The sequence below is a fragment of the Melopsittacus undulatus genome, chromosome 7 (genome assembly GCF_012275295.1).
Source record: "Melopsittacus undulatus isolate bMelUnd1 chromosome 7, bMelUnd1.mat.Z, whole genome shotgun sequence".
Lineage (NCBI taxonomy): Eukaryota > Metazoa > Chordata > Aves > Psittaciformes > Psittaculidae > Melopsittacus > Melopsittacus undulatus.
Genome location: NC_047533.1, coordinates 52,293,136 through 52,319,624, shown reverse-complemented (window position 1 = coordinate 52,319,624; position 26,489 = coordinate 52,293,136). Strand labels below are relative to the sequence as shown.

At 37.9% G+C, this 26,489-nt stretch overlaps 1 protein-coding gene across 11 annotated transcripts in view; it reads left to right on the top strand.

The window, feature by feature from the left end:
* Window positions 1-26,489, top strand: part of MANBA (mannosidase beta) — a 56,984-nt gene that overhangs the window by 5,824 nt on the left and 24,671 nt on the right. For 10 of the 11 annotated variants that reach the window (XM_013128929.3, XM_031048606.2, XM_031048601.2 and 7 more), the window contains exons 2-12: window positions 3,097-3,191; window positions 3,688-3,793; window positions 5,707-5,877; window positions 8,536-8,659; window positions 11,171-11,346; window positions 14,272-14,382; window positions 18,817-18,968; window positions 20,093-20,210; window positions 22,982-23,068; window positions 23,633-23,800; window positions 25,818-26,036. In XM_013128929.3, coding sequence (XP_012984383.2) covers window positions 3,124-3,191; window positions 3,688-3,793; window positions 5,707-5,877; window positions 8,536-8,659; window positions 11,171-11,346; window positions 14,272-14,382; window positions 18,817-18,968; window positions 20,093-20,210; window positions 22,982-23,068; window positions 23,633-23,800; window positions 25,818-26,036 — 1,500 coding nt within the window. In that variant the 5' untranslated portion in view covers window positions 3,097-3,123. Of the gene's footprint in view, window positions 1-3,096; window positions 3,192-3,659; window positions 3,794-5,706; window positions 5,878-8,535; window positions 8,660-11,170; window positions 11,347-14,271; window positions 14,383-18,816; window positions 18,969-20,092; window positions 20,211-22,981; window positions 23,069-23,632; window positions 23,801-25,817; window positions 26,037-26,489 lie in introns of those variants that run through there. The other variant, XM_031048609.2, reaches the window with a different exon arrangement.

The window sequence follows — 26,489 nt, the reverse complement described above, 5'->3', positions numbered from 1 at the left end:
TGTAGCAGAGCTTTTTACCTCATTTTAACAGGTGATTTGCTGCTAGCTTATAGCATTGAGGCTGGGAGCAGGGAGAAAAAAGGCAGGGAGCTTGAGTGGTTCAGAATTTCCCCCCAAATTGCAGGGAGCAGAAAAAATGTGAGGTTGTCATGTTTGGTAGGATCTAAAAATAGATGAAGTTGACTCCACCCCTTCATGACTTGCTTCCAGGAACATGTTGAGCTGTTGAGCTAATGAATGTGAAGTGTATTTAATACTTGTGCAGTCTATTTCCTACCATCTCTCAAATTCTCCCAGTGCTCTTAAGAGTTTTAAAATGGCCTTTTTCATCCAGTTTTCTGAACTGAGCCTTTAATTTTTATGTGAGCTCATTTAATATGGGATGAAATTCTGTTTCAGGTAGATCCGAACAATTTGACTTCTCCATAGAAGGTGCATAGATGCACCTTTCAGCACTCAAAATACTCAACTTTAATAATGAAAAAGTCAATTATCTTGCCCGTGTATTCGAGAAGTTATTTTCCTTTCTTACAGGACTTTGTGGTGGTCATACATTTTTCCTGAGCCTTGAGAATTGCCTTTAAAGCATTGCTTGAACATTGCTACATAAGTGCATAAATTGCTACAAGCAACATTTTTCATGGTTAAAATGATTAACCACTATTAGCGTTTAACAGCTTTTCTGTGTAATATGTAAGCTGTATAAGCTGTTATATAGCAATGCTGTGTAATATGTAAGCTGTATAAGCTGTTAGGTTATATATAAGGGTACACAGAACTAGGAGCTTCCCACCTAAAAGGGTGGATGCCTATGAGGAAGAAACAGTATTCATGCAAGTCAAAAGGGGTTAATTAGCACTTTCTATGACACATATTTTATCAGTCAGTGTATCTCTTGAAGTTGGAAGGCTTTAGACTAATACAGAAGAAGAAAGCCCCTTCAGGAAAAGGGATCTGCAGTGAGCTCTGAGGAAACTTAAACAAACAGCTCCCTTTGTAAACTGCTGTAAGAGCCCATCTGATGATGTAATTTCTGCCTCTGATGAAACATTCCTACATGTCGCTCTGCTGCTAGACAACCAGTTTTGTGTTCTTCAGAGGTCAGCTTTTTCTTCATTAACATCTTGGTATTCATGCTTTTGTGGGAGAAACAGCGTAGGTTTCTTTTATGCAGGGTCTTGATCTTCGCTGAGGAGCTGATGTCAGTTTGACTGCCAACCAAATTGGCTTTGGCTTTACAGTCTGCTGTTGATAGTGCATTTGCAACTTACATCTTGTGCCTTTTAAATATTTCACACATGCAGTGGCAATGATTGAAATTGAACGTGCACATTTTCCAAAGCGTGACCTAGAATAAAATAGTATACAAAGTTAAAGCAAAACAGTTGTTAAAAATGTGCTTTTTAAGAATATATTGTTGGTTTTCACCGTCTCCTACATTTGATGCTTGCTTGTCATTGTCTTGATACAGTAATTGTAACAGAGTTTCTTTTGTAAGCCTAAATTTTGCATTTGAATATGCATTTATTAGTCTTAAATATTGCATGTTAATACAAGTCTGAGATATATTCCCTAAAACGTTTTCATATAAAAGTAACGGTATCTTAAAATTCAGTAATTGTTCTGTTAAGCTTATGGTGGCTTAAATTCCAGAGAATACACTGTATTACCAATGCAGAGGCCATGGTTGTACTGAGGTGACAAGCCCTTTCCTTCTTTACTCTTATTCCCTCATAGTAAGAAATTTGATTGAAAGAGCATAGCATGTAGAAGCAAGCTGACAACTTTCCCTCTGTGTGGGCTCAAGGACTGAAGATTTCATTGCTATGGGTCTCCAGAAAGGATTGTGCTGCTGATGACAGTCACTTGCATGTTATGATTTTGCTCTGCCATGTAAATAGGTTTGTGTTTATATTACAGAGACTGGCCCTGTTAGTTATAAAACAAATATGAGATACAAAACAATGTTTTCCAGAAGATAACAACTTCAGAAGTGTCATTACTATCTATATTGAACCCTGAAATGGGGAGAAAAATTGAGCTTCAGCAAGAAGGAAAAAAACCAACCAACCAAAAAACAGGGCAGATTTTCTTCAGTGTGAATCTGGATATTCAGGGCAGCTAGTTAGCTGTGCTGGTACAGTACAACACTTGAATCAAAGAAAATGTTAATGCAGCTATTCTCTCTCTTAGCTGGGTTTGAGTCATGTAGTTGATAGATCATGTAGATCATTGAGTCATGTAGAAGAGATTGGTCTTTGTTTTGGGAAAGCAGTTCAGCTGTGCAGCTGCTGGAAAGAATTGAACAGAAGTGTCAGTCACTGACCCAGATACCTGCACTCTGAACTGGCTGACATGGGGATGTAACACTGTACCTTTTTGCTGCCTTTGTAAGAGGTGCAAGGCCATGAGTTGTCAGGTGCACATAACTGATCCCTTCAGCCTAAATGAGGTATACTGTGACCCCCTGCTAGTGTAATAAATACAGCATGAAGCAAAAACTGCCTTTTATTCTTCGTGGGTAGTATGATTAAAGGCAAATAACACATTTGGTATAAATGCAGCATTATTCTCAAAAGTAGTTGTTTAATTTTATACGCCAAACCAAATCATGTTGCTTTTCCCTTTCTTCCTTTCCTCTTCCCTTACTTTCTTTCTCCTTCCAAATAGACCAGTGTCATTCAGCCTTACGACATCAAGACTAGTTGACAGAATATTTTCAGTTGTTTTAAACTGTAGAGATTTTTTCACTTCTGTGAGGCCTAAAATGCTGTTTCTTTGCCTCTTAAAATCCTATTAGTCTTACTTTATCATTATGAGGGCGATCGTGTGTCTCTTCCTCTCATTAAGTTACAAGCTGTCTTGATTTTTTCTTTCATTTTCAACCCAATCATTTCTTATGTAAAACCAATGATTATAGCAAATAAGCTTTCCTTTGTCATAGTATTTCAAAGGTGAAAATCAGGACTAACAAGGTGATTTTGCATTTGCAGACTGAAATAAGAAGTGCTCATATAATAGATATTATGATGCATTTCATGTAGTAACACTGTTACTAAATAAGTGTTGTAATTTTTTTTTTTGGTCTGTTATTAGGATCCATACTATAGATTTAATGACGTGATGTACAGGTGGATCTCGCTGGATAACTGGACTTACAGCAGGACATTCAAAACTCCTTTTGACTTCAGGTGAGTAGTAAAGATATGTCTAAGATAGTTCTGGGTCATCTTTCTTGCAGAACTAATCCATCAGCTCAAAAGCTGCTTTGTATCTAATAAAACAAATTATGCAATAATGTGCAGCTGAAAAGCTGTTGCTAAAGAACACTTCAGTAGTTGCTTTTTCTTGTGGGTTTGTTTTGTTGCTTTTTCTTTTCAATTGTTAAAAGTTATTTATGAATTGCCAACTGAGGAAGGATGATACTTGGGCTAATTGGAAGTTAGCCCATCTGATCTGGTGGGTATGTGAACATGCTATAGTGCAGACTTGATCCATTTCAGTTGTTATCTTAATTTGACTATTTAAAGAAATAATATAGCCACACTAAGTCAACTGTTTTTGGAGGTACTGGAGGCAACTGCTGCGAAAGATAATGGTGATATGCATTTTTGTATTTTCTGTCTCCTGTTTGTTGTCAACTCTATGTATTCTAACAGGTTTTTATGCATTTGTTATCTTCTGTAGAAAGTGGCAGAAAGTGAATTTGGTTTTTGAGGGAGTGGATACAGTAGCACAGATCCTGATTAATAATGTCACTCTTGGGAGAACAGACAATATGTTCAACAGATACGTGAGTAATGTGTTTTTTTCTGAAGGTAGTTCTATTTTTTCTTCAAACCCCTTTTGTGCTGAGCACTTTCAGTGCATTCAAGCACACATAAAAATAGGTGCTTAGACACAGAACCTGTTGACCTGAGGACTGCATGTGTAATCTGATAACTGTTAGAACAAGAAATATAGTTACCTTTCCAGTAGTAACAAGGTCAGATCTAGAAGTGAATGTGCCTTGTTCTAAATGAGTGGCCCCATGCAAGAGGATTAGTTCAGCTAGTAATATGTCTTGCTTCTTGTCACAGCTCCAAGAAAACATGAACTTAAATCTGTTATATTAGCTGTAAATCTGCTAATTGGTATTAGAGTGGTTTGCATGTGAATACTGAAATGAAAATGCACACATTATAAAGCCTTTGTGTTTCCATGCCATTTTTTATATAGGGGGTTTGATTTTCTAATATTGGGCTTTTGATAACATTGCCTTGCATTTTTGAGCTTAGCTTATGTAAGCATGGGAGTTCTCATCATGTGGCAAAACCAAACTAATACAAATTAATTTTATAGCTTTAAAATACAAAATTACTTAGGTACTAGTGTAAGGGATAATCCTTGCTTTTAAAAGAATCAAAAAGGAAAAGCTAAAGGAAGAATGTTAATGGAATACTGAAATAATGTTAGTGGAGTAACTGAATTATAGAAGCAATTTGGTATCTTCATATCTCAGCATTTACCATTTTGGCAGGTTTTATTGCAGAGGTACTGGCCTGAGACATGAGAGCTAGATTCTGCCACCTGGGTGTGTGTGACCTGGATCAAATAATTTAGTTTCTCCGTGCTGTTTTACCATCAGGAAAATAAAAAATTTCATAGAACCTTTATGAAATTGCAATTATTCACTATTTGGAGAGATTGCCAGTAGCAGGCTCTGTAGAATTGGGAAGGGATATTATTTTGCCCGTATCTCTGCAACTTCATTCAGTCTCAGATTATAACAGTTCATGAAGTGGCCTTCCCTGTAAAACCAGAATGTACTGTATTAGATTGAGTCTAGGATTACTGTGACCCAGACTTTTGCTTTGTCCACCTGTTCTACATGGCAACAACATCTTCAGTAAGGATTCTGTGAAGGCCCTGTATGGGGGATGTTGTTTGCTTTGTAATTTTCTGCTGTATGCTACAGTGATGCTAGCTGGCCTGCTTACAGGTTGGAAAAAATCTCCAGGACTTGGTTTGTCACAAGTGAATGCTGTGAAGAAGAAATGTATATTAGCCATTTGAGTCATATTATCTTGATAGCACAGGGTAGTTATGAAAGTAAACGTTTATCCTTCTATCCAGTCACATAGAAGGGGATTTTGTGACCCATTGAGGAAGCCCACAGATGCTTCATATGATGCTGGCATAGAACCTGTATCTGTACATATTTTTGGGGGGTGAGAGTGCAGGTGGCATGAAATACAGCTTTGCAGCATTCAAGCAAAAGGCAGCTCAGTGCTTTGTGGTAGGTAAACTACCAGCACTGTGTGAGTTGGAAGGACTCCTGTGTAGACCAGCTTTCTGAGTTTGAACAAGGTGTCTTTCTAAAGATGCAGATGAGTTCTGAGTGAGAAAGGGAGGGTAAAGATTCTCTTGCTGTCCTTACTCTTCAGGCACTTCCGTGTGCAAGCAGAGTGCTGCAGCCTGCAATGAAGGCTCAGAATGGGGAAAGTGGTTTGCCCAGAAACATCTTGTATCCAGAATGTTACTGTGTATTTTTTCAGTTTAAGGAGTAGCTTTTCTTTTCCTTCAAAACCAGAGCAGTTTGAGACTGTACTTCAAATGCCGTTGAATAATATATATATGGTATTAAAATCCCATTTTAACAGTGATTATAAATCTCACAAACAAATGTCAGCACTGCAATGATTCTATTCTGTTTTCTTGACCTAGAGCTTTGATATTACCAGTGTGATCAAGGAGGTCAATTTTATTGAAGTCTGTTTCTTATCAGCCATTTCCTATGCAGCAGAGCAGAACAGATGTCACAAAGGATACAGCATCCCCCCAGCGTGCCCTCCACCTGTGCAGAAAGGAGAGTGCCACGCTAATTTCATCAGAAAGGTAGGGACAGAATTGTTTGTCTGTGGCTTCAGGCTTGGAAAGAGGAATGCACCATGTGCTGTCCTAACAGATGTATTCTGAAACTTGCAATGTCATTTTATAGGTAGGGGATATTTTTCATTGCAGCCTCCTTCTCTTGTCCCCTAGAAACCTGTAATCTAGCATGGCGGTAATACAAGAGGCATAAGAAGGCCAGGCTTCATATCTGGATGATAAGAATGTTTAAAAGACTGTTTTTGTCAAAGAGTCAGAAAGGACACTTGCTCCTAAGGGAGCAAGCAGGATAGCACTGAGAAATGTGTAATTATTACATTCTGATCCACTGGGTGGGTTTAGCAATGTATGCTGACAATAGGATTCACTGTTACAAATACCAGTGTATATTGCCAAGGCTGTAAAAGTCTCAGCCAAGAAGCTTTGTGAGTATTTGCTATTTCTCATGTACTGTGCTATTTATACTGGTCAGCTCTGGCATGTCACAAGAAGTGTTACCTAACAGAAGACTTGTTCTCATAATAAGATGAAAACAGTGTTGAGAATTGTGACTTACAAGGACATTTTCAGTGAAAAGAACAATGTAATATGTAAGCTCAGAAACTGATTTAAGTCCTTACTTCATTCCTGTTAAAACTTAATCACAGCAAACTATCACTTGAGTAGCATCTCATGTATTTCTGATAGCTTCGCAGCAGCTAGAGACAATAGCTTGGTGATCTTATTTTGGGATTTCTCTTTTTGGGTGTTTTTGCGTGTTTGTTTCCACTTAAATGCCTTTCTTGTTAATTATTTTTGATCTTTTTATTGAAGTCCTTTTAAAGCCTCTTCAGAAAAATTACTAGAGTCTTATTAATCTAAACTCAGATGCAACTTCCTTTAAAATTTGGTAATGGAAAGAGGGACACCATATTGTCCTGGGAAAATCTTTCAGGATTAAGAGGTTGTCTTTATTACTTCTTGCTGCTGCTTTTATTTTTACTGTGTATTAAAAAGTTGATTAATTCTTCTGAGTCCATCGTATTTCTTAGAAATCACTTCAGGAAAGAGCTTGGAAGGAAGAAGGCACTTAAATAGCTGTAGTCTTATATATAGAGCATAAATGGCCAGGAATGATTTTATGCTTTACTGAACTATACTTTTAAGTTTGTAAGAAAGTATCCTAGCACTTTTCCTCAAAGGATTTGTTTGGCTGTACTTGAAAGCTGCTCCAGACATTTCCAGAAACATTTTTATGTTTCTGGAGCATAATGCCAAGTATATGGCAACAACAGCAGTGATGTCACATTTTTAAAAGTAATCAAACATACTAGGACATTGCTAAAGTAAGCTGGCTGCTTACCATCTTAAAGTAATTGAGAGCTATTCACATGTTTGAAATTCAGTATTAAGTGCAGTCAGTGTATCTAAATCTAAATAGGAATTTCTGGCAAAACTCAAGCCTTTCACTGGTAATGTGCTTCAGTGATACAAGCATATCATTCCTTCGACTACTATTTCTGATAGCAGTCTCTGCAATATTATTAGTGAAACCTGACAACTTGTTGGTGATTCATTTGTTTAGTTTTTATAAAGGGAAAATTACTTTCAATCTGACTTGTTTTCTAAGAATGTGTTGTCCCTGTTTTTGCACTTGAAATAGGTACAGTGCTTGCTTCCTGGAAGGCTCTTTTGCAACATGATAGGCAGGCAGGCTGGCTTCAGCAATGCAAGGGATAGGCCAGACTTGTGCAATGTGGTTTGCCAAAATTAGTATGTCTTGGCTGTAAGTTATTAGTCTCTAAATTTAGAACTGTAGGTCACTGTACAAGACTTTAAGGAAATCTGTAGTATCTGCTCTGGGGGCTGGGGCTCTGTGGAGCTCGGAGGGCAGCTGAATAGATGTCTTCAAGGGATTTGTTAACTAGAGGTCTGACCAGGTTTGAAAACAGCTAAATGGAAAGCAGTGTAGATGCTTCTGTGCCTGAGCAGCATTTTATAATTCTGACATTCTGATGTTAGAACCAGAACAAAACTATTTCTCAACCATGTTTTTGTTCCCTTTGTTTTTGTATGAAAGAATCATAAAAAGGGGAGAAAAAGTGAACATGACTGAACTACACAAACGCACTAGACGTACACATTTCTTCCTTTGAGCTAATCTGCAGTGTTAAACTAAAAATAGGAAATAAAGTATTTCAAGTATACCCACAATTTTTAATTTAATATTGTTCTTTTAGAATACCCTAACATTTATAACCATCAGTTCTCTGCTTACTTTGTCTTTTATGTATACACTTAAATACTGGCATTGCAAATTAAGGTAGTTCAGAGCTGAATTGTGAGTAACCTGGGGTTTGTTGTTTGTTTTTTGATCTGTACTTTTTTTTTTTTTTTTAAGTGGTGGTCTAGGTGGTGTTTTGTTATCTCAGTAATACAAAATTTCACTATACATGGATGTTTAATGTAAAATTTTATGGTTGATATAGGTAGTAGTAACAGAGTTTTGGTCAAGAAATAAGAGTAAAATACTGCAGGCTTTCCTGGGTTTGTGGAAATTGGAAAAATTCTTTCAGTGCATAGCAGTATTTTATTTCTAGATAGCAAATAATTTTTGCTGCTGGCACAACATCAATGTCTATGTGAAAAATAGGTAATTGTAACATTATAAATTCTGTATTTCAGGAGCAGTGTTCATTTAGTTGGGACTGGGGCCCTTCTTTTCCCACTCAAGGAATCTGGAAAGATGTTAGGATTGAGGCTTATAACCATTATCACTTGGTTTACTTTTCTTTGACTTCTCTCTTTGGTAAGTCTACTTTGTTGCTACTTTTTATTGTTGTTTCACCTTTGGAATAGGAACCACTTTATTGTTAAGCTCAATTAACTGCAGTTTAGGGAAGATTCTATTGTTTTATCATGATTTTGCATGCAGTTCTTCCCATGGCACACCCTTTTAGGACCTGACACAGTACTTCAGTAAAAACAATAGTGATTAAAAATGTTAGAATTCAGAATGTTTTTATGCTTAAGGATCCCTGAATAACTGCAGAAATATATGCAGTACAGCTGAGTCTAGGCCCTGTTCTCCTGTTTTGTAAATAATTTTTTTTGTCATGAGTTTTCACCAAGACTCCCAATAAATACATCTCACATTTAAAACAAAGGCAAAGCTGCTATGGGAATTTAGCTTTGTGTTGGGAAGCAAATGCACAGTGAACAGAGTTTCAAGAGCACAGAATTTTCAGGACACAACATGAAGTCTGAGAGAGAAATGTAGTGGTGCTATACAAGGATAATTTGTTAAGGCTGCAATTTGAGAGGATAGTCTCCTGTGTTCCTGCTACCTAACTTACCAAACCGGTTTCCTCCCTTCATGTGCGTGGTCTTTGATTTTCACCTCCTTTATCCTGAAGATTATTGCTGCTGAGTAAAAGTATGTAATTTTCTGTTGAAACTTTCTGTAAGCAGTAATATGCCCCATTGCAGACCACCCACATACTTTCTTTCACTGCGTGTTGAGCCCAGTTGTCAGTGGAGTAAAGGCTAGCACATGAGTCTTCTGCAGTGGGTTGAATTTCAGCCCTTGGGAACATAGTTGTTTTGTATGAATAAAAGAGGAAGACGTCACTCCCTGGCTACTTTAAAAGCTTCCTGAAATAGCTGCAGGTCTTAGCTAGAATTAACGTGACTGGAATTTCCATGGAAAGCCCCAGCACAGACTCTGTGTGCTCCCTAAAATTAAGTTACAGTAAAAATCTTTTCTGGTCCCTCCCACATTCCCACAACTCCACCTTCTGGTAGGTAAAATCTTACTCTCTGGGTAAGTGGAGAGAGCAAACCTCTTTCATTCAGCAGAGAGAGAGTGGTTTGGAATCAGAGCTTATTAGTATTCAAATATAACATTTGAAAAGTAAAGAGTAAACGAATAGCTTGAATTTAAGCTGCCTATGCAGTAATACTGCTCATCAGATTTGGTGTCATATCCCTTTGACCACTGAATCTATAAAACATTAATTGTTCATGATTTCTCTGCCTAGACCCTGCAGTTCATGTAGTTAAGAGTGGGCTGGAATTTCTATCTGCACTTGGAAGGCAGGGAAAACCCACTGTAATGGCTGACCATTGTGGGGTGGGTGTTTCTTTTTTAACCCCTTCAACATTTCAGAAAATTAGTCTTCCCTGGGTAATGCTGAATGGAATATAAACTTGGGAGCACGTTCACTGCTATTCATTCTATGAACAGTGAAAATCACACCAGAGATGAATGAAATTCTTTGCTTTTGGAGGGAGCGATCTTTCTCTCCTACGTGATGAGGCCCTCAGTGACATGGTTTAGTGGTGGCCTTGGCAGTGCTGGGGTAATGGTTGGACTTGATCTTAAAGATCTTCTCCAATCTAGTTGATTGTATGATTCTATACAAAGGAGAGCTAGAATATATACATGAAAAGAGAAAGTAAGTGATTAATACAAAATGTATCTTAGTTCTAGTTTTCCTTGTTTTCTGTTTGATTTACTTTTGTTTAGATGTTAATCTGTAATATTTGAAGTATGGGAGTAGCCAAGCTATGTACATAGATAGGCAATTTAATTGCTGAAGTTAATGGGAAATTTACACATTAATCTTGAGTACCTTGACCCTGGCTTGCCTGATTCAGTATGTTCTGTAAAGGGGATGACAGTCTAAGGTAACTGTAGAGAGCTCTTGGGGAAGTCATTAACTTGTTTCCTCTACCACACTCCAGTGGCAAAAGGGACATAAAGATATAGCCCATCAGGTCTAGACACAATGGGCCCAATTTATCCCTAGCATAACTCCATTCATTTTGTCTAGTGACTCTGGGATGAATTCAGCTCATTTTCTGTTAATACTGTTTTTGTTTCATCAACAAAAGTGATTGTACTGCCTTGTGATTACAATCTTTCCCAAAGAGTACCATGTTCATATGAGTGCTGACTGAAAGCAAATGTAATGTCTATGAGAGTTGGTGGGAAAAAGCTCCTTCCTATTGAAGTGACTAGTGTCATGGTCTCTGACTTGTACAGAACTCTGAAAAAGCCCTGGATGGCTTTCAAATGAAAAGAGAATGTTATAAAACATAAATCATAGTGTGTAGTTCTCTTCTGAGTTGGCAAATGTAAACACGTATCAAATGCACTAAACAAAAAGATTAACCTTGTAGGTCTGAATCAAACACAGCCTGAAAATTGTTAAATTTAATCTGAGGTGTTTGAATTGTTTGTTTGATGAGAGATCATCTTAACTGGTGGGAATATAAGCACAGTTCCTAAATTCCCATTTTTTTTCTTCCCTGTCAGTAAAGAGTACTCAGAAGTGGCATCTTGAAATCGAGGCTATTTTTGATGTAGTCAGCTCCAAGCCAATTGTGGGTCTTGTAATTGTGAACATTCCCAAATTGCAAACACAGCAAACATTCAATGTGACGCTTCAACCTGGAGAAGGCAGCATTGTGCTGCTTGTAAACATCAACAAGGTAAGGAGGGGTATGTAGAAGGCTAGCCGACTGCAAAAAGTTTCCCCTGGTTTCCAAAGTATCATTCTGTCTCCATGCCAGTTAGGCCTCCCTCCCTTTCCTTACTGTGTTCCTGACATTAGAAACAGGTCTGTTTATCCCTTACAAGATAGAAGAACAGTTCTTTTCCTCTCTAAAAGTTGGTGTCTGTGGGCTGTGCAGCTTAGTGTCAAAAAGATGACGAAACCTTTTCCTTACTGCAAAACAAAAAGATCAGATCATCACCAGCCACTGTTAAATTAGCTGTTTAGGTAGATTACCTTTGGATACTCTGTGTCACTTCACTTAACTGGCAGCAGGTATCTTGTCTCTCATGCTATTGTTTACTGGACTGACTGGGAGTAGAATATACTATGAAACACATGGTTCTCAAGAGGAAACATTTTTCAAACCTCTTAGTAGATGCTCTTTCAAGTAAATAAAATAAAAGAGGCCTATGAAGAACTTGTCTAGCAGTAGGGTTGGTGGAAATCTTGTGGAGTAGTACTTCTTTACATTGAATTGTAGTCTCTTGGGTAGACAAAACTGAGGAGGAACTTTAGAGCAATAAAGGATGCTCTAATGAGGAGAGAACTTAATTGAAAAAATTAATTTGGCATACACACTAGTGATGAAAGAGGAAAAAATTTGTCTGCTTGCTTTCAGACAGTGTTGAGAAACTATCTAATGGCAGACCAGCATGATTTAACTTCTATAGAATTTGTTTTGTTTGTGGGTTTGGGTTTGTTTTTTTTGAAACTTGAGTTTTATTAGATATGATTAAGAAAAGGTATGTAAGCTTGAGAGATTAAGAAGATCAGTGTGTCTGTTCTAGCTGACAAATAGGTAGCTGTCTTGAATTAGGCAGTGATCCCAGTGTGGTAAAAAGAAGCATGAATTTTTCTTGGCTTCTTGCTCAGAGAGCAGGGCCCTATCAGAGCTGACTGTGCAGAACTGAACCTGACAGCAGCAGGCCCAGGCCAGTGGGCAGGGTGGGAGCCCTGGCAGGCACAGTGGCAGTAGCCACAGCTGCTGCTGGAGCCAACAGCATAATGGGAGTTGCCATCTGCTTCACTGTTACATGGCACAGTTAGATTTGTGGGTGAGCAATGTGCTGTGAGCAGGAATTTGGGGCTTCTGACAATTCTGGCTGTTAAAAACTGAGGGTCTGCCCTCAAACCTTTGTATATTTTATTGGCTTTACTGATTTTCTCCATTGCTGTGTATCTCTGTGTTTGTTTCCCCAGTTTGAATGCATTATGCATGTGTTCTCAAGTTCTCTTATCAGTTGTCTGAGTGGAGAAGTTCAAGAAAAGCAGGGTATTTATGTTTTAGTATGAACATTCAGTGACTTGTGTACTTATGTACTTTATTTTGACATGAAAGCGTATAAGCATACAAACATGATTTTTGTTACTGTTGTAATCTGATATGCAAGTTGCATGAGCAATTGCAAATACCCAGTTTCATTTAAAACAATCATTAGTCTCTGTTTAGCCTTTTCAGGGGTTACATTAAGCAGGCACTGCAATGTGAAACTTCAAAAAAATATTTTGGTTTATTTATTTGTCCCATCCTCAACCTCAGAAGAAATCTGTCAGTGGAGTGTGACTGCAAGTTTGTGAGGAAGTACTTCCTTCAGAGCAGAGGCAACAGTGATTTTTTATTCTTTCTACACAAAAGGCTTTGCTGCATGAATTCACATCAGCTGATTTTGTGAGAAGATCTGCAGTGTGGTCTCATGATGAGAGAGATAGCCTAACAGAGCCTTACTCCGTACAACAGACTTGTGTGGTGCTTATTAAATAATGAGATCTTACTAGAAATGTATTCCTTATTCTAGTTGTGATCTTACTGCAGATTGTGTTGTGAAATCAGTAGGTGTTTGAGTGGTATCACCCGAGATGTGTAGCAGTCTTCCTGCAGTTGCCACGCAAAGTGCTGTGTTGTCAACATGACAACGTTTTGCTTATAAGCTAATGGTGAGCATGGGGATGACATCATTAGTGGCCAATGAGACACTCCAGCCGTGCCAGGCAGCTGCAAACGCTCCCTTGCTGTCGAGGCACACACTGATTTTGTGCTTCCATTTGTATCTGTGCAACACAGAGATTAGTACTTTTGTACAGGCAGTTATGATAATTCTGCATCAGGGAAGCTGAAATGTTAGTAGATACATTAATGATTGTGTCCAGTTATGGCTACAGTGAAACATATTGTTGGGCTGCTCTGTGGCCTCATTTTATGTGAAAAGATTGAGGCACTCCTTACATGGCTCTATTCAGTGCTGATCCCTCCATTGTTTGGTTGCATGCATTATTGCTTTCTTTCCACGGTTTTTGGGTTGTGCATTCAGCTGGCAAATGTTGGCAAAAGGACTGAGCAGCTGAACTAGGGGGCTGGGATGAAGATGTAAATATTAGTCTGTGCTAGAAAAATGAGAAAAATAATTCTGTCATCCTAGAGGTAGGGGTTTTTTATGTTTGTAAAAATTATTGAGTACTAATGATGTGATTAGGAAGCATAGAGAAAAAACAGAAAACACTGAAAATAATGAATTTTGTCTTAAAAGCTTGATATAAGCAGTCAGCATGGTCACACATTAGCAAAGTCACAATTGAAAAGCATCCCCTCAGTATGTTGAGTGTTGAAATGGTAAAAGGGGCTCCTCAATGAGAGGAGGGATATGATACAGAGGCTAGTGAACAATAAGTGCTTCTGACACAGATATCGCTTTAAATAATTTTCACCTCAGAGCTGCAGCTGGAGAGATCATAGTTACCATGGCTCAGCTGAGGCACAAAAAACTCATTAGAGCTGTGGCAATTCAAAGATATCTGAGCCCCTGGAGTATTTTCTGCTTCTTTTTATACATGTTGCTCTGATTTTCTCTCTTGTACATTCAAGAGTTTTGCAGTGGAGGCTTGGTGGCCAAATGGACATGGAAAGCAAACTGGATACAACATGACAACAACTTTCATCATGGAGGCAGGATACCAGATTGAGAGATTTTCAAAGGTGAGCCTTTCAGCTTGATTACAGCTGGCATTGAACTGCTAGTGTTAGGACATCTGCTCTGCATGGCAGGTATCGAGAGCTCTTGAATATTTTGCTGGATTGTAATATGTATGTGAAAATGCTAATGAGAAACAAGAGGGTTTTTAATGTCACAATGTATGTTTATGTGTTTTATGGTAGCTTTGGCTTATATGGATGCCTTTCCTTACCTTCAGACTGGAAGATGGCTTAGTTAGTCAGAAACCTCAGAAAGGAAAAAATGTTTACTGCTTTTCTGTCTATGAAAAGAAACACTTTTAAACTTTATATATTGTGCTGATGGTTTTGTATCGTACACTAAAAACCTTTTTAGATGTCTATAGAGTATGTGAAGGTTTATTACTGAGGGTTTTTTTTGTTAATTCAATTTAGAAAAAAAATAACCCTCTGGATAAACACATTACTAAAAAGCTAACATACTTTAATTTGTTAGAATGTGATAGATGTGCTTCAGGTTTAAGGAGAGGTAACATCTTAAATAAGACTATGATGTTGAGGGATATTTGCCAGAGGGCTCCCGCAACACACTGGCTGTATAATTATCTAATTCTTTTTACTAAGAATCTGAAAGAGGTAATTCTCAATTTTGCAAAGAAAGAAAACCCCACCATACGAATTAGAATAGGCTACTTATGCCATCAGCATGTGTAAACAACGAAGTTTCCACATTTATTAGGTAGTTCTGTCGTGTATATTGCTACTGTTCACCAAGCATCTAAACTACTATTATAACATTTGTTCATGTGAAAAATATTATGAAAAGCAGTAGCTTCTGGAGGTTCTGGTCTTTATAGGGCTAGCCCTTCATTTGATTATGAGGTCATAATAATAATTCTTTGTTATTATTAGCAATTTAATAAAAAAAATTATAAACCCTAAATAAACATTGCATATTATGCTTGGAAAAACTGGTTGTAGGAAATATGGCTATAAAGCCTGTAAAAAGGAAAATTCTGTTATTACTGTGTGAAAATTGCACAATGATACGTAAACTCTTTGATTCCACTTGGGTAGTTGTGTCATGGTATTTCATAGAACCATGTGGTATACGATTGTAGGGACTTCATGCTCTACAAAATTTATTCACAAGCTTCTGTATTTCTCCATAAGGAGAAAGAGGATTAAAAAAAAACCCTAATGTGCCACATAGTGGGCATTATAAATTAACCATCAAGTGAAGTTTTTATAGATTCATAATGTAAAGTCTAGTCTTCCTTTATATGTTCTGTGAAGCTCTGTCTTGGTTTCTGACAGACACACACACCCCTACCACCTCTGCTCCATGCCCTGAGCTGTATGAGTGGGAAAAGGCAGTTTTTTCATGTTCTGGTACAATTCCCTCTTATGTCAGCAGGGCTGAATAGCAACATTCACATGACTTAATAAGAACTTTGAGTAGCTCAGAAAATAAAATAATGGGTAAATGTTTTTGAAGCTATTGTTCTGTTGTCAGTTCTGTTGTTCACCTAGTACTGTATTCAGGTGTAATACATTCCCCAGCCCTCTTTTTAAAAAGAAAAAAAGTAGGGATGAGATATTTCACAGGTTGGTTGTCTCCATATCAGTATCTACCTAACTTTGGATAGGCAGAACCTAGAAGACAAGAACTATATATGTCAAAACACAGTTTGGGTTTATGTCAGATTTGGCTACCCTTAGCTTGAACTACTCTCTGGTTACTGACATGTTAGAGTAATCTCCAAAACATTAACTAATCCTTTGGGAAAATTTCTGGGTAGCCTCCCAGTATGTACTTGTAGGAGCTCTATAGAGCTCTAGCCAGCTGTGCTGGGAAGCCCTTTGGCTGAACGAAGTACCTACTCACTGAGAGTAGCAAAGAAATGAACCAGAATAAAGCCAGCATCGAGGACAGGGTTGGTTTTGATTTTGTTTTGTTTTCCTATTTGAATACTTTGGTTTAGAGTTTGTTTCTCAGGGTAATGTGAAACAAAAAGCCAGAAATTATCTCAGAATGAAATTTTCTTGAGGGAGGGTGTATCCAGCCCTGTTTGCTGTTGGTAAGTTGCTTTTCTTCTTGCCATGCCTACATCAAGGAATTTATTACTTTCTCATTGCTTTACAAGGCATTTGTTTGCTTTTCAGTTATCTTTCCCCATCTTTCTGTGTTTATTTCTTCAACACTGTAATCAGAGGGATTTTTATTTCATGAAGCTATTTTAGTACTTGGAAGGTCTTAACCTCTAGCTGCCTTTTCTCATTCCCTCTATACCTTCTTTTCACCCCAAGCCTTTTAGCATGAGTTTGAAAAGTCTTTCTTTCTGGCTTTGTAGTTTTCACACTACTTTCATGCCATGTGCTGATTTGTTAGGTCACTGGGGTTTTCTGTGATCTTATTTCAGCTCTAGGCATCTTCATCCCTATTACTTTTCCTGCTGCTAAATCCAGGAATGTCAGAGCGATCCACAGGTCATTTAACTAGGTATAAAGCCTTTGTGTGTAACTTAAAAAGATGTCTCTGTTTCTTAATAGTGCACAGAACTGGCTGATTGGTCTGTGGTGGGTAGAGAGGAGAAATGTTCAGTCCTCAGGCAGCAAGGTCTACCTGACAGATTTCAAGCTGGCCAAAGTCTCAGTAGCCAGAAAGCCATGTAACCAAGCATGCCGAATGCTAGTTGTCTCCCCTTGCCCTTCCTTCACCTCACAAGGCAGAAGGAAGCTGCTGTAGGAACAGAAAGAGGTGCTCTGTTACTGGATGGGCCCCTGCAGAGTAATGGCGTGGGAGCAGTTAATAATTGTCCAGCTGACTATGAAGCACCAAAGAGGGAGCACAAAACCCAGTAATATTCTTCTCTGGCAATAGAAATAATATTCTGTATGATTTTTCATAAACCAGGAGTTTAAAAAACACAGTCCCAGAGTGGGATTAATAATTTCTCATTTGAACTTCAGCTTTGTCTAGGGTGTGAAGTAAAGAATTACATTTTATCTAAAGGACAGGTATATCACTTCCACTTAACCAGGTTAATTTTAGCCTCATTTACTGACAGATGTCTCAACTGTAGCTCATGGCAGAAAGAACAGGCTGTACTCTACAAGCTGACCTTTTGAAAAGGTATAGCAAACACAGTCATCTGAGGAAGGACTGGTTGGTATCTTGGGGGTAGTCTAGAAACAAAGAGGTTCCTGCCCTCCTGACCCAAATTTGTTGCTTGGTGTGAGGTGGCTGAAATTTGCTATTAGTGTTCTTTCACTTTATTTATTTTCCTAATTATCTCCCTATGATGATGAGCAACAGGTACCAGAAAGAAAGTTTTTTCTTTCTGGCATAGATAAGTTGAACTGGCACAAGAATGCAGGAGAAAATGAAGTCTAGATTCTCCCTGAAAGAGAAGTTTTCTGTAACACTTTGCAGCTGTGCAGGAGCCTAACATGGCAGCTGTTCCGCATCTGCCCCATGGTAGGGGGGGAGGGGGGAGGTGGGGAAACACCTCTACAAATACAGGGTCTGCAAAGTATTACTGCTCTCAACTAACTTCTCTCTCATGCCTGTAGAACTGACTGTGTTTATGTCAGTGCAATCAGGATACCCCTCAGAACAGCATTGTTGCTTTGACTGACACTCCTCAAAAATGTCCAGAATGATTTCTTGAGAACTTTTCTTCCACCTGCAGCAGGAAGGAGGAATGTTTTCTCATTTCAGTGTCTGCAGTACACAATGCTGATAGTAGGCTGAAAGAGCAGCTGTAGAAGTTTGGCTTCTGTTTGAGATGTGTTTTTATCTGGAATGACCTTTAATACTTTACACAGGGTTAGTTGGTATTTAGCTGAAACCTTACTGCTGATCGTGCTGTGCAAACACAGCTGTGATGGCCAGAGGGCCCGTCACATCCAAACCTGCATTTGTGTTTGCATGCAGATCTCTTTAATTGCTATGCCCATTAAAAAGGTACCATTTCAGGGTAGCAAAAGAAGATTGTGATTTTATTGGATGAACCTGAAGCTAGGCATTCATGGACAAGACTTACAGTTGAGTTGCTGTAATCTCCTTCTTTGAGGAGATCAAATGATGTGTCTAATGCAACCACTGTATTTCTGTCACTGGTCCTCAGCTAGACTTTTGACTGAGCTCTGGAGCAAGCAAACACACACCTGTCTCTTACATATATACGTGCACGCACATGCACAGTCATTTATACATTCTCTGTCAGTATGATAGGAACTTTAAAAAGTGAAGAGGTTTATCAGAAGCATGCTTTTTAGCTTTGTTACAGTGTGTTTTCATTAAGCTGGAATTTTGAGATGTGACCATATCTTTTGACTCCTTGACATATTCTAAACTGTTAGTGTTCAGTTGAATCCCTTTTGTAGTGGTTTTCTTTATTTTGTTTTAATTTATTTTTGTCCACTTTAAATCTAATTTTCATGTCCTCACAGGCCTATTTTCGAACAGTAGAACTTGTTCAGGAGCCTATTCATGGCTCACCAGGTCTGAGTTTCTACTTCAGAATCAATGACCGACCCATTTTCATTAAGGGCTCAAACTGGATTCCAGCAGATTCTTTCCAGGACAGAGTGACCTATGACACGTAAGTTGCATTTTACGTTCTCTAAGGAGAAAGCATCATGTGTTCTTCCTCCTGATTCTCCTTCTGCCCTCTATTGAAGTGTGGCATTAACAGGTGGAACTCCTTCCAAGGTAGAACACTAATTGTTGTGGATCAGAGACCTCAGAATTGGGGCTTAGTTAACATTAATAGATTTGAGTGATGTTCAAGGCATGTAAGTGCAATAACTGACGGGAAGGTGGTTTTTTGCTGTCGACAGTTTACTGGCCTTTCAGGTATTTTTAGGGATGATCCTCAGGGTGTCTGATCCCCTTGCCTACAACATGTTCATTGGTACTCGAGAGAAGTGCACTTCAGCCATGTCCTAATCCATCTCATGAAGGGAGAAATAACTGCATAATTCACTTTTTTCCTCCTTTGGTCCAGGCTTCTTGGTTTTCAATGACACAGCACCCTAGAGTTACAGGTGGGATGGGGGCTGTGCTGTACTTTGACTAGGTTTTGCTGCAGGTAGTTGGGGAACCAGAACAACAGGGCATGCTCCAATGTGCATTCACATGCAATTCAGAGGCTACCAGCATGATTAAAAAAATAATGAAGCCTGAATCCCTTAAAATGAAATTCAGTGTCTCAGTCCTTCTCGTCCCCTTCTCATTTCCCCCTTTTCTCTCTGCATTGCATTGTAGAACTTGGGAAGAGAATATAGATTTCTGAATGTGTTTAAAAGAGAATTTGAATTCAAGTGATTAATATCTAAAGCGAGGAATATCTAAGGAGAAAAGAACCACCTGATTAATAGAATATAGTATTTCCAAATCTGGTCCTGACAGTGCTTCTGTAAAAGCACTTACTTGTATACGTCCACTCCATTTATTTTGTGTTAACAGGACCAAATTTTTCTGCACAAAGCGTTACTTTTTGAGAGCTCTGTCCAGATACGCAGTCTTAGAAGGGATAAAAATAGTCTGGTTTCTATCAAAGGTATGAATGTCAGATAGCCTGCTAATGATGAATGTTTGGTGTTGGGTTTTCTTGTTGCTTTGCGAGGGGGGATTGTTGTGTTTGTGTGTATAATCTTCAAAACTTCTAAGTGATACTGTTTTACAAAACTTGTAGAAATCTTGGTTTTTTTATGTGTTTGACAGATTACGGCTACTCTTGAAGTCTGCAGCAGATGCTAACATGAATGCACTTCGAGTATGGGGAGGAGGTGTATATGAACAAGATGAATTTTATGATATTTGTGATGAAATAGGAATAATGGTAAAAACAATAAGCACAGTACTTATTTAAAAACTGACAAGAACTTGTAAAATAAAACTCCACTCTAAATGAACAAAATAAGAGAACTAATACAAAAGTTCTAGACATGTTTCCAAAAGTCATGGTAGATACCAACCTGAGAAGTCAGATTCAACATGACTTTTTAAAAATTTCTTTTGAATTTGAATGGTTCCTGATTTACTGAGACTGTCTGTTGAAACTGGAAGTGATATTCTGGAGACTTTATATTAGAGCCCCAGCTTGTATTTCTTCTTGTAACTAAAGCTACAGATCTGTTGCTCACTCATCCCTAGTTCCCAAAATCTCCCTTTCATCTCCACTTCTTTTTCTCCACACTGTCTTCACCCCCTCTGTCTCTTACATTTCCCCAGTGGTACTGTGTCTTTCTGTCTTCTAGCTTTTTCTTCAGACCAAAACTCTCATCTTTATGTATTGTACCTCTCTCCCAGTTCTACAGTTCCTACTGTCTTGGGAAAGAATGAGAGAAGAAATGAATGGCTGAAGGACTGGTACTAGTGATGCCATTCAGTGCAGGAAGCTATTGTTTGCACTGTAATGATGAACATAGTAAAAGAACTTTTGTGGGCTGTAGGCATCAACAGGGACTTGCAACACTCAGTCAAGTAGCTGTGAAACACATAGTGCATGGGAGGGGGGTTATTCATGAGATCAAATGATATTTTTCTCACAGCAACCAGAGTGTGGGGCCCTATAGGTGTGTTTAGGGCTTACTCATGTGAGAATAGCCCTGCTGAAGAACCTGAGTGTTTGAGGATATGCCCCAGATTGAGAGCAAAGGCCTTGCAATCTGACCTCAGTGAAGATTTAAAGTCTGCTGTGTTTGAGTTTTGTGCTTTCAGCCACCTTGGAGTTATTAAAATACCAGAGAAAGCAGTCATGCTTTTCTCTGCTGTGGGAATGGATTTTATTTCTTTTAGAAGTATTTTGTCCTTTATAGCAATAGCTGAAATGGTTTAGGGTTTCTTGGTTCTAACTGTCAACACAAAAATATTTCACTTGGTCTGAAGCCAAGCATGGAAGGCCTTATCCAAAGGGCCACTTTGAACAAGCTATAATTGACTATAAATGTAGCTCTAAGGGGAACACCTGCTGCAAACACTGATAACCATAGATGAGTCCCTTTGATTAGGTGAGCTTGGAGGCACATATTAATAAGTTTTGATAAAATAGTCAGTGGATGAGTGAAGGCCAACTCAAATCTCATATTAAAATCCAAAGCAGTGTGTTTGGTTTTACTCTACAGCATAAAAAGCAGGGAGGCAGAATTGATACCTTGCTGTCTTCTACTGTGTGTGCCTGAAAAAAATAAAATATTACATCTATTTTAGTCATCTGAATGAGTGCCCTGATTTTCAGGGCTTCTGAGCACTTAGTGCTTTCATTTTTGACACTGGGCACCTAAGTAGGCCACTTAGATCTGTGCCTGTACAGTGTTCAATACAAGATTTAGATCTTATTTAGCAGCCAAAATAGTAGGTGGAGGCAGAAAATCAGACCCAATCAGGGGGTGATGCTGGAGGCTTTTGGATTTGTTTCTTCTGATGGTCTTGCAAAGGCTTAAAAGTGCATGGGGTCAAACTGTGCTTAAGGAAAAAACAGTGATAGATCACTGAGGGGAAACAGAAAATTTCTTTCAAAAGAGAGTTTTGACTCAACACAGTCAATGAAACATTCTAAGTGGTTCTTCAGCAGCAGCTTTGCCTCTTTTGTACAGTGCTAGGAGGCTAAGAGTGGAACAATTACTAATGTATCCATTACCTCCTATTTTCCTTTTCCATATCTTCAATTTTCCTAGGGAACATGCACTGAAAAGAGTCGAGGACGGTCTGACTGTCTCTGTTGTTTATGTAGTACAGTGTTCAGAAAAATTTAGTCTCGTTTGCTTCAGTGTGTTCCTTCAAGAGATCTTTCCATTACCATTTCATTACCATAGACCAGCAGAAGTCTCAAAGTTACAGCACTTTAAAAAATAGAACAGGTTAACAAATCTTACCCGTTTCACTGGCTTCTTCCTTTTTCCTTTTTTGTAATTCTTTTCCTTCAAGGTACAAATGGAGTTCTTTGTTGAATTGAAAGGCTGGCTGTTCTCTAGTGTTATTGACTTCATCTTTCTTTGAAGAGAAAAATCACTGTGTTGTTAGAGGATATAGTTTGTTTCTGTCCCTCTTACTGGGTAATATTTGCTCTTTTTAAGATCAGTTTGTGTATTTGGTATGGAAGTGTTTTGTTAACAAATATACTTGGACATCTGGTAAATGTGCTCAGTACCATGTCAGAAGAATTACTGTTTATTTTTAAAAAGTAGTGTGGATTTGGTGTTACACCTCCAAAGTAGTAAATACAGAACTGTTCTGTTCAGCTGCAAATTACCCCATGTTCACATTTGAGCAGTTGCATAAGTTCTAATTATTCCATTAACACTTGCTGAACTCCATCTACTGAGCAATATTCCACTCACCAGTGAAAGTTGCCCCAACCTGATTCTTAAGGGTAAATACTTTGTAACTCTGATACTGAGGAAAGCTATAGTGGAGTATGCACGTACTGAAGGCCATGGAGGATGTGATTATTTTGGTGGTACTTTCCAAGAATAACAAATAGAACATTTCAATTTAATTCTTTTTTTGAGGTAAAAAACTTCTGTTTGAACAAAGGATTGTGTATGCAATTAACCTTATATTTTTAAAGTATGTAAAATTATGTGCTTTTTTTTTTCCTTTTCTCTGTAGATCTGGCAGGATTTTATGTTTGCATGTGCGCTATATCCAACTGACCAGAATTATTTAGAATCTGTACGAGCAGAAGTTACTCATCAGGTATTGTGTCCATGTGTAGAAGCTCTGTTTCCAATTATTCAATTTTGATTGACTCTGTAAGTTAGCTTTCAAAAAAAATGCTTATTAGAAAGTGTTTATTAGTGTACCTATATGTAGCAGACACTGCAACCTTGCTATATCCTCTTTAACTTACTTGCATGAATAGTTGGTCAAGCAGAGGTGCAGGCTTTCATCATGTCCAAACTGCTCTCTTTCAAGGCTGTTTGAGAGCATTTACTGAGAGTAAAGTCTAAGGTTTGCAACATACTTTAGCACAGAATTTACCCTTCCACGTGCTTCAGTAGGTGAGGATGGAGGTACATATGTGCATGTGGTGGATATATGTCAGTACATTAAAAGGTTTTTGTAAGTGTGTATTACAAAAGTTTGAGCCTGGTGGAGAGCTGAGGGAATAATGAACAGGGCAGATAAACCAGGAGTTGTAGCCTAAGTATATATAATATGCATATGGACTTGTAATTCAAGTAGTAATAAAGTGATATTTTATTATTTTTTAAGAGAAGTAATTTTGCTGGACTTCTGACACTGTAAGTTGTATTTCAGGTAAGGCGTTTAAAATCTCATCCATCAATTATTCTTTGGAGTGGTAACAATGAAAATGAAGCAGCAATTGCAAACAACTGGTTCTCCATACCTTATGCCGACAGAGAAGTCTATATCAAAGATTACGTTATGCTTTATGTGAAGAACATCCGAGAAGTAGTTCTTGCTGTAAGTGATCTCAAGAAAATGTAGTGGGATATGGCTTGATAGAAGGTTTTAATGTTTGCAGTTTGAGCAATTTGGGATTTCTTTTTTATTTCTTTTGGGAAATTAAAGGATTAGTTGCATCTTTTAACACTTTGTGATAGGCAAATGGATTCTGCTTCTTTTTTTCCTTCCCATTTTTAATATCTCCACAAATGCCTTCACTTTCAGTGGACAAAAATCACCTTGGCCATTAATTAATTAATCTAGATGATCAGATTATCTTTATCATGATTTTTTCCTTTATGTGTGTATGTAGCGTAGAATTGATTTAGAAGTCCCAAATTGTTGTATAATTTTCTGTTAACCTAAAAATGCTACTGGCCTTTTCCTACTCAGTTATCCTGTATATGGTATAATCTTACTGACTTCAGGGTGTGATAATTTTAGTCTAATCTGTACTTTTTAGGTTGAGATATATTTCATGTTATGAGGTTTATGACCTGAACTTTCTCCTTGGCAAACACAGGCACTCAGTATGTAGGTGACAGCAATATTACTGCTTGTTACTGGAAGATGCTGGTATTGTCAAAATAGTTGTACTCTGAGAACATAGAATACCTTTTTACTGAAAAAGCTGAGATATGAGAAAACAGTAAAATGAGGCCAGATTTGAAAGAACTTGCTGAAAAGGATCACACCTTTAAGGGCATTTATGCATTCTAAATGGTAATGGTGTCTTATATTCCTGTATTTCTGTAAAATACAGATTTCTGTATTTCAGTTAGTTTTTTTTGAGACCGAGTTGTTACTAAAGGTGTGCTGTGGTGTTTTGGTTATTAGCTGCATGAGTTGGATGGCCAGTACATGTGCATTGGAGTGTTTTGGCTTGATACTGTGTTTTAGTTACAGATCATTTGTGCAGTGGTGTTCTGGCTTGATACTGTGTTTTAGTTACAGATCACTTGTGCAGCATCACTGTCCAAGACAGACTCTCTTTTATTTTTAGCCCATAGTATAACTATTTTGAATGCCAGAAGAAACCATACAGACAACCATACCAGCTGAGGAAACCTGTAACTACTACTAGCAGTACTGGGCTGTGAAATTTAAAAAGAACTTGCAAGTTTGAGCTAAAGACTTCAGGGAACCCAGGATATCCTGTAGTAAATTGTTTCAGTTAATTATTAATTACTTATGTCAAAAAATAAAATAAAAGAGGGGGGAGCTGGACTATTCCTTAAAATGAAGCACATGTCTAAGTGCTTTGCCGTATTGGAGCCAATTGTTGTAACTTGTGATTGGTAACTAACTTGGGCCTCTATCTTACTACAAGTATGGTAGTAAATTAATTATACCTGCGAAAGGATTCCTTCAGTATTTTGTAGGGTACTGCTAAAAGATTTAGTATACTAAATCTACTGAGGCTATAAATAAAGGCAGCTCTGAACAGTTTGAAATGTTACCCTCTTTATAGTCTCTCTTATATAGTCTTAACACGCAGAGCCAGTCAAAAGTGACAATAACGTGCAATGCTACTGTGCGTTAGTAGCAGAATACCTTGCTTTTGTTAGGACTAAATTTAGGTGACTACTTAATAAGAAGGGAAAATCATGGCCTTTGTTCCTGCAAAAACACTGAAAAAGTAATGATTTTCCATTAAAAAAAAGTCACAGTACTCAAATATTAATGTTCCTTGAGTTTATTTTTCACGAGGCATACTTTAAATAGCTTTCATTAAGAATTTAGGAGAATGTAAAGATAAAAAATCTCTTGTGTGGAGAGAATCCCTTCGAACAGCAGAGCAAGCAGTATCATGCCCAGCTGTCCTCCAAAACCATAAATAAGAATCTAATTAAGTAAGTACAGATGATGAATGTCAGGACACAAAGCGGAGTGTTTCCTGGGTGATGACTCAAATTTGTAAAAGGCATGTTCTCCTTGCTGCCCTACTGTTTCAAACCATGGTCTGCATGTTCTGATGATAAAAGCCAATCACTTTGTGATGGGGTTGTCATTTTGTTTTGTTTTTAAATCCCAGGAAGATAAGAGTCGTCCTTTTGTTGCATCCAGCCCCACCAATGGCTTAGAGTCAGTTAAAGAAGGTTGGGTCTCTCAGAATCCTTATGATACCCATTATGGTGACACTCACTTTTATGACTACAGCATTGACTGCTGGAACTGGACAGCATATCCTAAAACTCGTTTTGCTTCAGAATATGGATTTCAATCATGGCCTTCCTTCAGTACAATCAAAAAGGTAAGGCTGGGCTTCCACACCTTACTGTCCTCTCTGCTTTCATTTAGTGAGGGCAGTGAGCCTCTTCCCAACAAGCTACAGCATCTGAACTGTAGTTGGGATTAACACAGAAAGCAGAAAGAACAAAAAGAAACATGAGAAATGCTTAATTGTGCTGAATTTTAAAATTTATTTATTTTTTTAACTTTTTCCAGTTTCTTTTACTTAAATAATTTGGAGCTTTTACGTATTGCATATAACAGAATTTGATTTTGTCTCCTGTTACATTTATATGTTGTATATTCTTTTCTATCCAGTTGGAACAGACACATATGCTGTTTGTCCATTTGTTCAGAGAGAGGTAAATATCATGTTGATACTCGTACAGGGAATTAAAAGGAGTTCAAAATGTACCTTTCAATTTGTGGGACAAAGTATATTATCCAAGACATCATCAGTAAATTCTTTGGTATT